General features: G+C 38.1%; 1 protein-coding gene across 1 annotated transcript in view; it reads right to left on the bottom strand.

Moving 5' to 3' along the window:
- Window positions 1-18,421, bottom strand: part of LOC126473682 (oocyte zinc finger protein XlCOF6-like) — a 79,043-nt gene that overhangs the window by 23,603 nt on the left and 37,019 nt on the right. The window contains exons 6-7 of the mRNA XM_050100918.1: window positions 11,838-12,043; window positions 5,823-6,024 (exon numbers count right to left, since the gene is read on the bottom strand). Coding sequence (XP_049956875.1) covers window positions 5,823-6,024; window positions 11,838-12,043 — 408 coding nt within the window. The remainder of the gene's footprint in view (window positions 1-5,822; window positions 6,025-11,837; window positions 12,044-18,421) is intronic.

The following is an 18,421-nucleotide window of genomic DNA, read 5'->3' as shown; positions in this document are numbered from 1 at the left end:
AAAACACAAGGTTAGAGAAACACAAATACGGAAAAGGCAAACATCAACGCAGATAAACAGCAAAGAAAGAGTGAGAAAGAGTTTAAAAAAATAGGGAGGGCGAAGGCCTGAGAGAGAAAGCCAGACGACCACCCTTAGATTGAGTGATAAAAACTTCCCTCTCGAAGAAAACAAAAAACTAGATCAGCCGTTGAGGCATTATCTCCTACCATGATGCTCAAATCATTATACCCACTGAAAGCAGGCTAAAGCCGGAGATAAGCTCAGCCAAAATTTTTGAGAAGAACCTACCAGTGCTCCGAAAGAATAGGCTAAATATGGTTGGTGGTGGCGTGATTGTTGCTGTTAGAAGTAGTTTATCTTGTCACGAGGTTTGAAGTAGATAGTTCCTGCGAGTTAGTATGGGCAGAGGTCACTGTTGGCAACCAGAATAAAATAATAATTGGATCCTTTTACCGACCTTCCAATTCAGATGATAAAGTTGCTGAAAGGTTCAAAGGAAACTTGAGTTTGATTTCAAACACATACCTAACTCATATAATTATAGTTGGTGGCGACTTTAATTTACCCTTGATATATTGGTGAAAATACATGTTTAATTCCAGAGGCACGCATAAAACATCATCCAAAATTGTGCTAAACACATTCTCTGATAATTATTTCGAACAGTTAGTTCACGAGCCCACGTGAATAGTTAACGATTGTGAAATCACACATGACCTCTTAGCAACAACTAATCCTGAGTTAATAACAAGCATCAAAACAGATACAGGTATCAGTGAACACAGGGTCGTCATACTGAGATTGAATACTGTAACCCCCAAATCCTCCAAAAATACACGAAAAATATACCTATTCAAAAAAATCAGATATAAATACACTTGACGCCTTCCTGAGAGACAATCTCCACACCTTCCAAATTAATAATATAAGTGTAGACCAGATGTGGCTTGAATTCAAAGTAATAGTATTGACAGCAATTGAGAGATTTATACCAAATAATTTAACAAATGACGGAGCTGATCCTCCTTGATACACAAAACAGGTCAGAACACTAATGCAGCAACAACGAAACAAACATGCCAAATTTAAACAGACGCAAAATCCTCAAGATTGGTAATCTGTTACAGAGGCTCAAAATTTTGCGCAGACATCAATGTGAGATGCTTATAACAGTTTCCATAATGAAACTTTGTCTCGAAACCTGGCAGAAAATCCAAAGAGATTCTGGTAGTATGTGAAGTATGTTAGCGGCAAGAAACAACAATGCCTTCTCTGCACGATAGCAATGGAGATACTATTGGAGACAGTGCTGCCAAATCAGAATTACTTAACATAGTCTTCTGAAATGCCTTCACAAAAGAAGAGAAAGAAAATATTCCTGAATTCAAATCAGGAACAGCTGCCTACGTGAGTAACGTAGAAGTAAATATTCTCGGATTAGTGAAGCAACTTAAATCACTTAATATACGCAAGTCTTCTGGTCCAGACTGTATACCAATTAGGTTCCTTTAAGAGTATGCTGATGTATTAGCTCCATACTTATCAATCATATACAACCGTTTGCTCGACTAAATATCCATACCCAAAGACTGGGAAGTTGTACAGGTCACACTAATATTCAAGAAAGGTACTAAGAGTAATCCACTTAATTACAGGCCCATATCACTAACGTCGATATGCAGCAGGATTTTGGAACATATATTGTGTTCAAACTTTATGAATTACCTCAAACAAAACCGTCTATTGACACATAGTCAAAATGGCTTTAGAAAACATCGTTCTCGTGAAACACAACTAGCTCTTTATTCGCATGAAGTGTTGAGTGCTATTGACAAGGGATTTCAGATCGATTCCCTGTTTCTGGATTTCCCAAAGGCTTTTGACACCATACCACACTAGCGGCTTGTAGTGAAATTTCATGCTTCTGGAATATCGTCTCAGTTATGTGACTAAATTTGTAATTTCCCGTCAGAGAGGTCACAGTTCGTAGTAATTGATGGAAAGTCATTGAGTAAAACAGAAAATATTTTTGGTGTTCCCCAAGGTCGTGTTATAGACCCTTTGATATTCCTTATCTATATTAATGATTTGGGAGACAATCCGAACAGCCATCTCAGGTTGTTTGCAGATGACACTGTCTTTTTATCAACTAATAAAGTCTTCACAATATCAAAACAAATTGCAAAACGATTTAGAAAAGATATCTGAATGGTGCAAAATTTGAAGTTGACCCAAATAATGAAAAGTGTGAGGTCATCCACACGAGTGCTGAAAGGAATTCATTAAACTTCAGTTAACAATAAATCAGTCAAATCTAAAGGCCATAAATTTAACTAAATACCTAGGAATTACAATTACGAACAACTTAAATTAGAAGAAACTCATAGTAAATGTTGTTGGGAAGGCTAACCAAAGACTGCATTTTATTGGCAGGACACTTAGAAAATCCTACACTACACTTGTCTGTCCTCTTTTAGAACACTGCCGCACGGTGTGGGATCCTTACCAGACAGGACTGACAAAGTATATCGAAAAAGTTCAAAGAAGGCCAGCATGTTTTGTATTATGGCGAAATATGGGAAAGAGTGTCACTGAAATGATACAGGATTTGGGCTGGACATCATTAAAAGAATGGCATTTTTCGTTATGATGGACGGGATTTGGGCTGGACATCATTAAAAGAAAGGTGTTTTTCATTGTGACAGAATCTTTTCATGAAATTACAATTACCAACTTTCTCCTCAGAATGAGAAAATATTTTGTTGACACCGACCTACATAGCTAGAAACGATCACCACAATAAAATAAGGGAAGTCAGAGCTCGTACGGGAAGATATAGGTGTTCGTTCTTTCTGCGCACTATGAAAGGTTGCTATAATAGAGAATTGGGAAGGTGGTTCGATGAACGCTCTGCCAGACACTTAAATGTGATTTGCAGAGTGTCGATGTAGATGTAGATGTAGATGATCATCATAGGCAGTGTGGTGAGAAGATTAAAAGTCAGTCTCAGTGCAGCTAAAACTGAGCAGTCCAACAAGATGTGGACCACAGTCAAGTGGGAACCACAGCGACACTGAGATGGGTCCTCGAGATGAAGGAGGTGACCATGAGTCAGCCGATATGGCTGATGTACAGCCTGTAAAGGACAACAGAGTACCTGTGAGTGGCGGTCATGGGTGACCTCCACACATTCGTTGTCTCCTTGGTAACACATGATTTATTGGTGTACTGAGGGTACATCACTCAGAATCCCAGATTCCAAAAACTTTACAGGTACAGCTGATTAGAGATCAGTTTCTGGTGTGCCAATCTCTACGGATGGGTTAATGGTAGCCTGTTTGGCCAGTCTGTCAACAAGCTCATTGCCTGGGATCCCGACATGTCCTAGGGTCCAAATGAAGGCCACAGAACATCCACTTTTTTTGAGGGCATTAAAGAGACTCCTTAATAGTTGTTACCACAGGATGGCAAGGGAAGAACTGGTCGAAATCTTGTAGGCTGTTTAAGGAGTTACTACAGATGATGAAATGCTCACCTGCGCAGGAGCGGATACGCTCAAGAGTGTGAGAGGTGCCTACCAACTCTGCAGTGAAAACACTGCAGCCACCCGGCAAGGAGTGCCGTTCAGTCTGTCCAGCGAAGCCAACATGACCATCGGCCATCGAGCCATCCATGTAGGTTATTTCTGAGCCCTGGAACTTGCCAAGAATAGAGAAAAATGGCCTGCGGAGAACCTCATGTGTAACTAAGCCCTTTGGGCACTGTGATATGTCCGAACAAAGCTGTGGCCAAGGCATGGACCATGGAAGTGTACGTGAGTGGATCACAGGAAAAGTGGTAGAGGTAAAGTCTAAATTTCAGTGAGAAGGGCCCAAACAAAGACTGCAATTGGAATACCCGATCTGGGCTGCCATTGCGGGAGATGGGTTTCTGTGTTAGGGAAAAGGAGACTGTAATTTAAATGTTGAAACAAACTACGAAAGTGGTCAGTATAATGTGCAAGCAGTTGTTGAAACCTGAGCCGCAATGGAAGTACTCCCAATTTCCAAGAGGAGGCTGTCTGCTGGGTTTGTTCAGAAAGCTCCCGTCGCAAGTCAAACTCCACAGTGGTGTTTAGGGTCCAGTGACCGCAGTGCTGAGGGTGATGCTGAGCCATATGCAGGGCTCCCATATCCGGCAAGACGGGACTGCATGAGGACTTTGTACTGCTGCAGCAATGTAGGCCGATCTGCCAACCCAGTCGGTGTGGCTCAGGCTTTGAAGAAAGTTTAGATGCCGCCAACTCTTTTCCTTAGGCTGATGAAGATGTGGAAGCCAAGTTAAGCAAATATCGAAAACCAGTCCTAAAATGCGATAAGTCTCCACTACATGAAATAGTCGGTCATCAAGGTAAAGTTCTGGTTGTAGGTGGACAATACAACAATGACAGAAGTACATGACGCAAGTCTTGGTGGCTGAAAACTGCATCTTTTGTATGGCTCCCTGCAGTCAACATTCAGCCACACCAACAGTAGAGGAGCAAAAGGAGATACAAAAGTCGTCAGCATACGAAAAGGGTGATACGAAGGACCTGACTGCCACTGCAAGACCATTAATGGCCACTAAGAAGAGTGGGATACTCAGTACAGAGTCCTGCAGGACTCCGTTCTTTGGGACATGGGGGGGAGCTGTGTGAATCACTGACTCTAACTCTGTAACTGTGGAGCAACATACAAATAATTGCATTGGTTTCAGTATGGGCACAGAATCAAGCTTCAACATCCCTACTTTCATAGACAACTTTTGCCTGCTGTATTCTGCAACAAGTTAATCAACTGAAATATTCCTATAATTAGCAGCATGCATGTGTAGTGGATTTTTATTTTATTTTATTTAGATTAATTTTCACTATAAATACATAGTATACTGAATTGCTGAAATTTTTACTTGCTTGATCCCAGTTCACACGTGTGGGTGGGTGGACACTGTTTCTTTTCAATTATTAATTTCTGGCATTCTTCCAGCATATTTTTGAAGTTGCCTCCACTGTTAATACATAGCTCCTAATTTTGATACACAGTTACTATGATACTATGTCAAAATTCATGATTTTTCCCGATAAATTGTCACTTCCAAAACAGCAAGTGTGACACTCCTCTAAAAAGAGGAGGCTGAGGGTGGTAGGGAGAGAGGGGGAAGAGAACAAAAAAGAAGAAGATGAAATCCTGAATATTTCTTTGACAGATAGCACATTAACTCCATTTATCTCACGTGAATCATGCTCAAGCAAATATATTACAAACTAAAGAGGAAGTCATTGTACTTGCTGCAACATATACCTTTCCATCAAAGTGAACTACTGGACCGAGTTGAGCTGTGTAGCTAAAGGGTTTGGTTCAGATCGCTCTGAACTCCTCTATCTGTCATGGGGTCACTAACCCCACATGAAACTTTACCAGTAAGAACTGTGAAATGAGAATGCTTTCAGTTCACGAAACAGAACTAAAATACACATTCATTATGTTATGAATTTATCATGTAGAAGTAATATTTTGCAAAGTTGGCATTTTTTTCCAGGATTTTCCTTATCCTACTAAACCCAAATTTCACACAGCTCATTTTAAAGTGAAATGGAACAACACTGGGGGATGGCCCAAGAAAAATGATCGAAAGTTCAAAAAGTTCTGCCCTAGTATAAATTTTTCTTCTATTTTAAATTTACTGCAATACAAATAACAAAAAAAAGCAGCATATTTTTGCAAAAGAAAATGGTGATAAAAATTCAGTGTTTTTAATAATAACAGAAATATATTAATTATTTTATGCAGTAGGTTGTTTACCTGGCATAAGAATTTCCTTTCAAACCGATGAAAACATATTTTGTGCCTAGTTAGATGTATTCTCTTCGTAAATGTTTTCGAGCATTCATCGCATGTGAAAAGGCTCTCGTGCCTCTCATGACGATTTACTTTATGTTTCTGCAAGGATGTTCTGAGCTTAAAATTTAAACCACACTCATCACAGAAAAAGCTATTTGCACCCCTGAAACACAAAGCTTCAATCAAATATATACACATGTTCTGGCTATTCATTACCAGGAATCTTGTGAAATTGCTTTAGAATATGTTCATACCTCAATTATAGAAACAAACAGTTAAAAATACTTTACACGAAAAATGTACAAAAAGTTTCAAAGTTTGCTGATTCGAATAGCATGAAGGATTGTGCTCTACATCTCCTCACACTGGCCAGAGTCACTCAGTTTTGTGGCTTCACAGAAGGTAGCAGTAAACGAATGACAGTAGAAGAGATTATACTCCATGGCCACTGGCAGTGTTACTAGGATACTTCTAAGGAAAAACAATAGCCAATAGCCTTGTTTCGATCTAGCAGTCACATGAAGATTTTAAGTATGCAAGGTATATCAACGACGAAACTACGACGACGACAACAATAAAAACATCCATCTGCTGAGCAACAACTTTGAACTTGATTTCATTGCTACAGATAGCTCGGTACAATTATACCATGAGTGCTTACCTTTATTCTTTCCATTTTTTGTATGTCTTTAATGATTTACCAGTATTTCATTAATACAAGAAGATACAGTTGGATATATAGGATGCAGATGGTGACTACTGGATCAAGACTCCCTTTGAATGCTTTCTTGACAAATGACTTTCTGTTTTCACATTCTCCTCTATTTATTTATCTCTTCAGATCCAAGAAAAAGAGAACTATGGTTTTGAAAGCATCAACATTTATTTATCTTATGGTACCCATCATTCCAAACCTCTTTCACAGTTTATAATTCACAAAAGATCTCATTATTATTTTTATTATGAATATGACAATGAATAACTAAGGACAGCAATATAAAACAACAGCCAATCCTTTATAAAATTAAATTTTTGTATAGTGGATAAAGAATTCTGAACATGACTGAAATATAGTTTCTCTAAAATTACACACACTATCTGTAAATGTAACCAGGGTTATTTATAGTCTTTTTGTTTCTACCAATGGTGTCTTTCATTAATGCAATTTCTTTCAGATACACCTTTAGAAAGAGAAAAATAAGTGAAGCAGGTTTTACTTTCTTGACAAGATCATTATAAACGGTACAAGAGTTCACTTGAAGAAGACTGTGTGAGAGAATGTCTTGGCTTCATTGATGAAATCATGTTGGAATTCACCTGAAGTAATTGAGGAGCCTTACAGAAAACCTAAGTCTCAATGGTTGGATGGGGATTTGAACCTCACTTCTAAATATCAGTCCTCTGTCTTAACAGCTGAACAACTTCACACATTTGACAAATTTTGTCATTTAAGCAAATATGCATTATAGTAGGGAAGATATTTAAGAGGAAGAAGACCAGGGACAGATTGCTACTCACTATACAGCAGAGATGTTGAGTCGCAGACACGCACAACAAAAAGACCAGAGGGCATTCTGGCCAAAAGCTTACATGTTTAATAGACTTTTTGTTGTGCCTGTCTGCGACTCAACATCTCCACTATATCATGAATAGCACCCTATCCTTTTCATAATATTGACTGTTATGTTCTTTTTCCACAGAATTTAATTTGTGGATAAATGCAAGCCTCATCTGAGAGGTTTATGAAAGAAGTCACTCATGCCTCTTATTATAAATCCAGGCTCTCTGATTTAAGAAGACGCAAGTATACATAATCCGCAGAAATCTAACAAGAGCTAAACTTAAAATTTTATAGAAATGATTTCCAATGAATCATTCAACAAATTTATATGCATGCTGCAGGATCTAAGCTCTGCCTGTAAAAAATAAGAACTCTAGGAACATTTTTTTATATGCTTTATAGTGGCTATCACTTATTACAGCAGCCAGAAACCACAAGAAGATTTCTTAGAGTTACTATATCACCGCAGCAGCAGTCAGAGAAAGTGAACTGTCAGTGACTTTGTTGTCTTCATTCTGTGTTCTTGAGGCTAATTATTCATTTCAGTTATGGAGTTCAGAACTGAGTGATTATTTTGCATTCATAGCCTTCATTGTGAGTGGTAGGAAGCAGTCACATCATGTGCTGTACAAGCAAGCAAGAGGCACAGTGTTACGTATGTATCAGCACTCGAGAAGACAGTCTTTCATTGGATCTTAGCTGTCATACAGCATGTGTCTTGCCATTGCCAAATGTCAGAGGTAGATGGCAGAAGCTGGTGAGTTTGGCTTAAAGACTGTACAGAGAATTACGAATGAGATAATGCAAGCAATAAAACTGCAAAAAAGCGGGTGATCTAGATGGCTTAATGAAAAACATTTTGTGGTGGATTGTATTCAACATGTATGCTAAAGATGAATATCCATCAGCAGAAACATTACTTTTGCTTATGAATAAAGCCAAAAATTTTGAAAGGAGCAAATGGACCACACTGAGGATAATTAAAGATATGGGTTTTGGGTACCAGAAAAGAGCGACAGGAAGAAACTGCTAACGAAGCATAGTGGTACTGCAGGTCTGGGAACTGTGTTTTTGAGAACAATGCACGAGATCAAACAAGATAACATATCTCAAATTCATTACATAGATGAAACATACATCAATCAAAAGCACAGAAAGGGAATGTGCTACACAATGAGTAATGGGTACGGTGAACTTAAAGTTGGCAAAAGTAATTGACTTACAGTGCTTCACGTTGGGTCAGCAGAACATGGCTTTATTCTACAGAGTACGCTGATTTTAATGTGTCAAAGGCTAAGAATTTTGAAGATTACCATTCTGAAATGACATACAGTATTCTTAAAAATGATTTAAACAACAATTGTTGCCAATTTCCCTGCAAACTTCTAACACAATACCCCATAGTTCATAACAGACCAGAGCAGAATTGCTGGTACTTATCAGTAATCATGAGCCTGCAGACAGAACTTATGAGACAGATGAAACTGCAAAGCAGCATGGACACAATGTTGTTGGACCACTGTCATTATAGCACAACAGAGCTGGTCTTACCTCCGGCAAAATCATATACTGTGGACAAGAACAATATACTCAGAACCGTACATGTTGAGAAGGTTCACACACACATGGCAGTAGACAATAAGCGACAGACATCTCAACATCTGCAGGGATAGCTTGCATAAGGCACATGGGAAAACTACAGGATGAAGAGTACCATGAAAAAACTGTCAGGGATGCGACTGTGAAACCTTCTATTAATAAATCTTTGTGAGTGAGATTTCTTACAATGAACTATGGAAATATTAATTACTGGTACTTATGATTTTGTTATCATAACTATATCTACAGCTGCATTATAAAAATAAGGATAAGGGTTCATCTTGGGCTCATAAAATGTATTTTACTATATAAGACACATTAGGTCTCATGCAAATATATAAATATTGTAAGCAGTTCATGCAAAAAAGCAGCAGATATTGTAAGCAGTTCGTACAAAAAAAAAATTCAGCTTTTAATATCACACTAAATCTTCTGTTTCTGATATCCTTAACTTATATATTTTTACAGTTTGAGAATGACTTAAGTATATCTGATTAATGTAGCTGCCAAACACAAGAATTACAAAGAGTCATTTGATCAACAAAACAGATCATTCTAAGTGTAGTCTTCTGTGGCCGTTATCACTGTCAATAAAATTCTTCTGGGTGTGAGTGCATTTTCAGTGTGTAAAATTCTCCAACACTTCGGCCACTGTTGCAAATGGGCTTCCTCAGGGTGTTGTGCTTTTGCTGAACGAGATACGAAAAGATGTCTGTTTCCACCAATAACGTGGAATAAAGCAGACACCAATAAATGATGTATAACACCCCTCCTCCTCATCCTCAATACCCTACCATATTACAAAAGCAGCTAATTCCTCTAGAAAGCAAAAAGTAAGTTTTCTCATTATGCACTCAGCACAACACCCTCAGGAATGCCATTTGCAACAGTGGCCAAATCATTGGAGAATTTTATGTATTAACAATATGGTCATATACCCAAAAGAATTTTAGTGAAAAAACAGATCATTATTGTTCAAAGTACAAAATTTAAACACTGACAGTATTTAAAGAAAAAAGCTACACCAACAACATCATGATTAATATAAAAAATGACTCTAAAAATGCTTATTGGATGCTGAAAAAATCTTGTAGCTGTTTTTGGAGACTTTTTTCTTTCCACATTCACAATATATTTTCGGCCCAGCCCATCGTCTGGTGACCTGTCAGAAGTTCAAATTTGGGATTCCAAACTCTTCCTCTAATACAAATGCAAGTATACACAAGTTCAAGATTCAAAAATGTAAAAGCTGTCAAAACGGGCACAAAAGGTACATATCATATACAATTACTAAGCTCAAGAGGCAGTTGCATATGCTGTACATCAAGAAATGTGTGTGGTATATAATAAGGTGCAACAACCTTTCACTTGTACAAACAGAAACCAAATGTACCAGCACCAGAGTGGTAGGTAGTGCACGCCATGGCCGATAGTGGGCACCTTGGGCTAGCACGCCACATGGCAGAACCCTCAGTATCAAAACAAAATTTATTAAAAGTTGCATAGCAAGATTACTATCAATGACTAAGGTAAGGCTCAAAAACACAAACCATGTAAGATATGACAGGAACTACATGTGTGAAAATTACAGGACATTAAAAAATAAACTCAAAAATGTGGCAAATTTCACCGAACATTTGATGTTATAAATAGTTGCCGCAAACAGCACGATTTTCACTCCCAGTGGCAACTGAAGAAATTATCAATAAGGCGAAAATACCAATATCTTGTTCCACAGATCTGGTCATTAAGTTATCAGTCACACAAGCACCATCTGTGCACGAAAATTTAAAGGTCTTCCAAAACATCCAAATAAACACTTTTATTCTCACATTGAAGAATCTGTACATTGTTTTTGATATCACGAAGCAGATGATTACACTCAAGTAAGTGGATTCTTAATGCACGACCACAGCTAGAATAACCATGTTCCCTACATTGAGTTCTGAACTCCCTCCCAGACTGTCCGATGTAAAACTTGCAACAAGCTCCACACTTAATCTTATAGTCACCCCCCCCCCCCCAAATGCATCCTTATCACACTGGCAGTTCTGCTACAAGGTGCTGTGCCAGCCAAAGGTGCCCTCTATTGGCCATGGTGCGTGTTACCTACAGCTCTGGTGCTGGTAAATTTGGTTTCTGTCTGTGCAAGTGGTAGGTTATTGCAACTGATATACCATATGCATTTCCTGATGTGCGGCATTTACAACTGCCTCTTGAGCTGAAGTAGCTGCATATGGTATGTAGATTTACGTGTGTTTTGATATCTTCGATTTATTATTATTTTTGTGTGTTTTTGAACCTTGCATTTGTGTATACATGTATTTGTATTACGGGAAGAGTTTGTAATCTCAAATTTTAATTACTGACAAGTCACCAGATGATGGACTGGGCCCATAACATGTTGTGAACGTGGAAATAAAAAACTCTCCAAAACCAGCTATTAGATTTTTTTCAACAACTAACAACCCTTTTATCATATATCTCATGATGGTTGCCTACCTTTACCAGGACTTTCAGTCTGAAATAAACATCACTATTACTGACAATACTGTCGTGTGTATGATTATCTATGCATTTGCATTATTGAGAATGCAGATCACTATGGAAGCTTGTGTATGCCAGTGTTCCTACTGCACTGAAAAACAGAAGTAAATCTCTCGGCATCACATTCACATTGTCTCTCTCTCTCTCCCCCCCCTCCTCTTCTCTCTTCCCCTTCCTTACTGTGCAGAATCCACTACCCACCCACTTTCTTTACTACTCCACACTCTTATGCTAACACTTATCCTCCTCAATTCTACTCAATTACAAACCTGTGTGCCTTGCTTTTATGTTGGTTGAGTTCACGTGGATAATCATACTTGTTTGGGCAGAGCTCACAGCGATATGGGCCACCAGAACAGCGTGCCAGATGGTACAATGTTCGAGCCAAACTTCTGAATTCTTCTCGGCAAAGGCCACAAAGAAATTTACGAAGCTGTCTCAGGTGTTCAGCACTTGCTACTGCCTCTCGTCCTAGCTGCACTCATAAAAGAAAAAGAAAATGTAGAAATTAGTGACAGTGATCAGAGGAACAACAGCTTTCCCTTTACTTCAAAACACATTCTTGAAATTGGAAGAAATATAATTTTTCTGGGAGATCACAATATCTCTGCTAAAAATGAAGCATAGTGTGACAAAGGAAAACATTCAGAACTAAATCACATGAAGGACAAAAAATAAAACAGGTGGTACGAGGCAGACGTTCTAATGTTCATTAGAGTCAATGGTAAAGACAATTTTAAATAAACACAGAATAAGCGATTCGAGTTAAATATCTGGTGTGTAAATTAGGAGTGGTCATGCAGAGTCCTTGATCGGTCTGTGGGTATACAAGCCAGTATAGAACTTAAATCCAGTCTGTATGATCACACATTCATTCTCCATATTACACACACTTAAGATAAATGGAGCAGTATACATATAAGCCAAGGATCATACAGGCAAAAACAGATAGTTAGTGCACAACAACAGAGAACAGCAACTGAACACAAGTTACAGAAAAGCAAGGCATTGACAAGAAACTATTATAACGCAACAAAAAAGCAAGTATAGAAAAATAGTCCCTTTTTGCTTTCAAGAAGCAACCAGCACTTTTGCAGGTATAGTTTACATTTTCATACAGGTAATGGACTTTTCAGCCATCAATCCAGTGTAAATTAGAGTAAGATAGTAACAGGAATAAAGTGGAGATCAGTGGAAACACCAAGGAAAGTTTACAGTAACTTATCACTACAAGTGAGGTAGGTACTAGAATGTATACCTACTGAAAGCAATCACAGGAGTATTCAATGCAGCCACACGGACAGGAGAGTAAAAGTCACAAGAAAACTATTAGGATAATTAACTCTGATGTTGTGAATGATATTTCCTAACTTAGACAACAATGTTTGTACTAATGTGTTATTTGTCTGTCTTCTTGTAATGTAGCACGGTTATTCACCATTACATGAAACCACTAAATGTAGCAATCTATATAGTTGAATGTGAATCTGCTTCACAGATGATGACAGAGCTTTCAGACAGACAGAGACAGCTTTCGAATTTAACAGCCCTTACTCAAGTCTCACCTCTAATAATTCAAGTATTAGAGCAGCAGAAGCAGCATTCACTGCTGACATTTTGATCTTGCTCATTGTTCTCCATTCCTCTTCTTGCAAATGCTTTCATACCCACACATAAATAGCTTAACTTTCTGATAAACTGATTACAGAAGGAAAGTTACTTCAGTTCAGCTCAGATATGTAGTAACAGTTCTTGACTCACGTGATTAAAAATTGTAATAATACAAGCCTATACAGACAATTAATTTTATTATTTTTTTAGTGTCTGTGAAGTACAAGTTCTCATAACTTTCTTCAACTACAAACTGTGACACACATGTCGATGATAGGCTGCGATTTAAAGAATTAGCGAGCAGTCTGCTACATCCCATGTCCGCATTTATCAACGCAACAATTAGCTCTAAATATATTTGTGTATGCGTATATGGGAAAACGAGGGGGGGGGGGGGGGGGGAGGAGGGAGGGAGTGAAAGATGTAACATGAAATAAAAGTGCCAGACCCATTGTTCAACGATCCAAACATATCAAGAAAGAATGCCATATAAGGAATTGGAAATGAACAGGCCAATTGTTGTGACAAAGAGAGAAGTATATGGAACAAATCCAACTATTCAGTTTACAATTACATAAAAATGTTACATAAAGATACCTTATACACAATGACATACATCATCCAAGTGGTGCCCATTCTCTCGTATTCAATTTTCAGCTATTTGCGAGAATTTACTCACAACTTGGGCTAGTACACTGCTGGCAGTGGTGGGAGAACCGTTCACTATTTCAGTAGTAATGATACTGTGGAGTACTGTTTTTGCTTATGAAACTTTTGGTCTAAATGCCAAGTCTGTTGTTGCAACAAGGCACATATTTCACTTCTGTTTTAATTGCACAGCTGAAATTGCAGTGCAGTCATATGATGGGTTACAGCTTTCAGAACAGCAGAACACATTCTTAAAAAGAAACTGCTAAGTTCTGATAAAAAAAAGTGGGAACACCTCACATTGGTATTGTGAGTCATCAGGAGCCTGAGATGATCTGCATATCATTATTCGCACTGTCTACAGATGTGCCTTGAGCCTGTGAGAAAAATATTATTTTTGGATATAAATTTCCATCCGTAAAAAATGCTGATAGTCCAGCAGATGAATGATTGGGACTTCCAACAAGAAGAAGACTTCAATTTGTGTATGCAAGTCATCTGTGCAGCTGACCCAACTGCAAGTGTTTATGAGCAGTTATGTAGTTCATGAAAGATCTCTTCACTCCCCATGTGTGACCATATGGTTTGCCCTAGCAGCTGTTGGTGTAATCAGTCTCTCTTTTTTTGAGAAGGATGGCAAAACAGTGACAGGGAACTCCAGACATTAGGTACACATGCTTAACATATTCCTTCCACCAGAATTGCAGAGACAGCAGATAAATGAGGAGTGTTAATTTTCCCTTTGCACCTGATCCCTCATTTTGGTGGCGTGCCATGGACTCCAGGATCACAAGACATGTCTACTTCTAACTTTTTCGTGTGGGATATTTGAAAGAGCGTACCAGCACTAATAAACTCCAGAGTTTAATGGAGTTTGGGAGGTGGGAGTTGGAGAGATGGATTTGATTGTTGAATGCCACACATAAACAGTAAGTGGGCTAATTGAAAATATAAAGGATCTTAGTCTAAAGTATTTGAAGGTGATAATGTGAAAGTGATCCCTTCGAATTCGATCTCAAAAGATGATAATAATAAGAACTCAAATGTAAATCAACAAATATCAATTCTCAAACTATTCCTCTCTAATGGCTCTGTCAACAGGAACTATTGTATATTATTTAATAAATCTAACAGCTGGATGTTGCCTTAAACAATAGTTGATTAGTTACATTCATAAGCAATGAACCATGTTCATGATGCCTTACTATGATGGGGCACATGTAAATTGATTTACAAAAGTACCATAATACATGTGCAACTAACCTAGTCTTTGTCAGATAAGAGTTGTGGTCCAAGAGTATTAAAATTAGGGCAGAGAAAATTAAGAGGAGCAATTCAAAATTGTTCTCTCTTTCTGACTGTATTTACAGCTGAAGCAACTCAATAAAGCGGTACACCTGGAAAAATGAGGGCTAACTTTTATTACTGTACATAAAATATATATTTGGGGAGAGATAATTACTGAAAATTTTACTTCATACTGTTAGCCCTTGAGTGGGATACTGTCTTTCATAACATGAGTGGGCATGTGGTGTACTTAGTACACATGTAAAGAATAGCTGTCTTTATGTTACCACAGTTTAATCTCAGTTGAATTAACCAATGATAAAATAAACTTACATAATATGAGCTCGAGCACTGTTTAATTAAACAATAATGAAATAAATTTTCATTACATTACTCAGTTGTCATGGACAGGAGACAACCCACAGTAACGATTCACTGGAAGCATTAAATAGCACAGTTGCATCAGATCCCATTCAACTGCTTATTCAATTACTGATTATCTCAGAAGAAACTGCCTCATTGTGGGATTGTGGCACTAGCTCATAATATGGGCCGTTTTTTCTCACCTAGCTCCCTGTTAATTTTATATTACCACTGGTTACTTGGACGTATGACAATACAATTTATCACTACATTAGCTAAAGTAATAGTGAAGGAATGGGTATGGGCTTACAATTGTGAAACAACAATGGAATGGTGCAAAACACTTTTATTTGTGGCTGGCACACTTTATACCCAGACACACCTGTTCAAGGCTTAACGATACCATTTAGCACATAAATCTGTGTGCATTGGCTGTTCATTACATAATACTTATTTCAGTCTGGTTCAATGTTTACCACTAGAGCTTGCACAAAAAACGGTGTTCCAGTGCCGAAACAAATTTTCGCGCTGAATGCTGTGAGAGTCCACCCTTTATTCTAAAGGGACAGTGACCTCAAATTGCTTGTCACCTGCCAACTTGTGCACTTTGAGCGTTCTGTTTGTTTTCTCTACATTGCATAGCATGGCACCACAGGTGCACTGTCATTTCTTCATAAAAAGGCGCAAGTGACTGTATGGAATGTAATTACATTTATGCTGGAAGACACAAACAAAGCAGCAAAAAACTATTTAAAAACCTGCTTGAGAGGCTTTCAAGAAATATTAACCATTCCAGTCATTTCATAATGAGAATGGAGGGAGGGGGATATATAGTTACAAGTACTTCACTTCACTAGGCTGGACTACTTCTAAAATACGCAGAAGAAGGAGAAGAAAATTTAAGCAGGAGACTGACAAAATAACTGTCAACTGAACCCTGTGCTTTATTTTATATTTTCAATATACAGTATAACCTCGTTAGCGTGAACTCGCATAAGACAAACTCGCGGTTAACGCGAAAAAAATGTTGGTCCCACCAGGAATACATTTGTTCTTATGGTATGTTTTATCGGTTAACACAAATTTCGGTTAAGGCGAATTACGAACTCTGTTTCAGTTCCTAGTGTAATTAAATTTCACTGTAACACAAACTTCCGACCATAGAGTATTCTAAAGCGTAATTTTTTTCCCAAAATGAATGTAGGAAATGTAGTTACAAAGCTAATTATATTTATTGTTAACTCGTTTTTAATGTTTTGTAGGTCGGTAGCCGCGATGATCACCTCAACAATCAGCGTACACTGTACATTGTAAGACATTCAATAATGTGTGCAGCAGCATTTAGGAATGTACTCAGTGCCAGATTTGACAGGTGTTCTGTTAGTCGTAGCCGTATTGAGTTGGAATACTGAATAAAAACTACAGTTACAACTGGTAACGTAGCATGCGAATATGGCAAAGAGGAAACAGACAACTCTAAATGTACAGATAAAGTTTAAGATTCTAGATGAAGTGGACCATGGTACCAAGAAAACAGCAATTGCAGAGCAGTTTGGAATACCTAAATCTGCTTTATCTACGATTATTAAGAATTGAGAAAAAATTATTAATGCTGCGGCATCAGGTTCTGGAAACAAATCTAAACGACTTCGTACCGCCAAGTATGAAGACATCGAGATGTTACTGCTAGAATGGTTCAATCATATGCATGCATCTAACATACCTTTAACTGGCCCTGTGATTCAGTCAAAAGCAAATGATATTGCTAAAGATATGGGCATCGAAGACTTCCGTTGTTCTGCTGGTTGGTTGTATCGGTTCCAAAAGAGACATTCAATTTCATCTGTAAAAATTTGTGGTGAAGCAAATAAAGTTGATAAAGAAAGTGCAAACAGTTGGTTGCATGAATTCATCTGAGTGAGGGAAAAGTATGCCTTGTGTGATGTGTTTAACATGGATGAAAGTGGATTTTTCTACAATCTTTTTCCAAATCACACCCTGGGGATAAAAGGTGATAATTGTCATGGTGGAGCATGAAGCAAACAATGTGTGACTGTTGTACTGTGCTGTAATGCTGATGGCAGTGAGATGTTTCGTCCCTAGGTTATCAGTAAATCGGAGAAACCACGTTGTTTTAAAAAGATAGATATGGACACTTTACCTTGCATCTACTCTCACCACAAGAAAGCTTGGATCGATGGCACATCATTTCGCAAGTGGCTTCTTCATTTCAACAGTTGAATAGTTGCTCAAAATAGACATGTTGTTCTTACATTGGACAGATGTACTGTCCATAACGTTCATGATCTGAACCTATCCAACATAAAGGTTCAGTTTATTCCACCAAATGCCACAAGCCGCCTTCAGCCTTTCGACTAAGGCATAATCTCTCTCATAAAGAGAGCTTACCATAAGCGACTTGTAAGAGCTGCAATTCATGCTGCTGAAAACAATAGTGCAACCCCAAATTGGAATCTGCTTGACGCAATAAAAGCCATTGCAGCAGCCTGGAACTCAGTATCGCCACATCATATAGGGAATTGCTTTACCAGAGCTTGGAGACATAGCAACACTGAAGACATCCACAAGTTAGAAGATGCCACTTCACCTGATGAATGGACAGTTCTGCAGGACGTTGCGAACCATGGGGTTAGTTTCAAAGAATTCATTAGTGTAGATGACAATGTTGCCATATGTGCTTCTGTGGAATTGGATGTGCCAAAAACTGTGAACGAGGTGCAAGAAGGGCCATCAGAAGAAAGTGAAGAGGAAGAGAATACAGATACCATCATTACAATTGGTTGAGAAATTACAAAATATTATTGTTCCCATGAATGTCAGCGAATCATGACCCAATTTTTTCCAAGAAAGTAACGCTCATAATTTGTGAATACTTGTAATTTTACAATCACTTTATAGTGTTATAAGTCTACAATAACGTGAT

The sequence above is a fragment of the Schistocerca serialis genome, chromosome 4 (assembly GCF_023864345.2).
Source record: "Schistocerca serialis cubense isolate TAMUIC-IGC-003099 chromosome 4, iqSchSeri2.2, whole genome shotgun sequence".
NCBI lineage: Eukaryota > Metazoa > Arthropoda > Insecta > Orthoptera > Acrididae > Schistocerca > Schistocerca serialis.
Note: the sequence above shows the minus strand (reverse complement) of the source record. Positions and strands in the feature narration are given on the sequence as shown.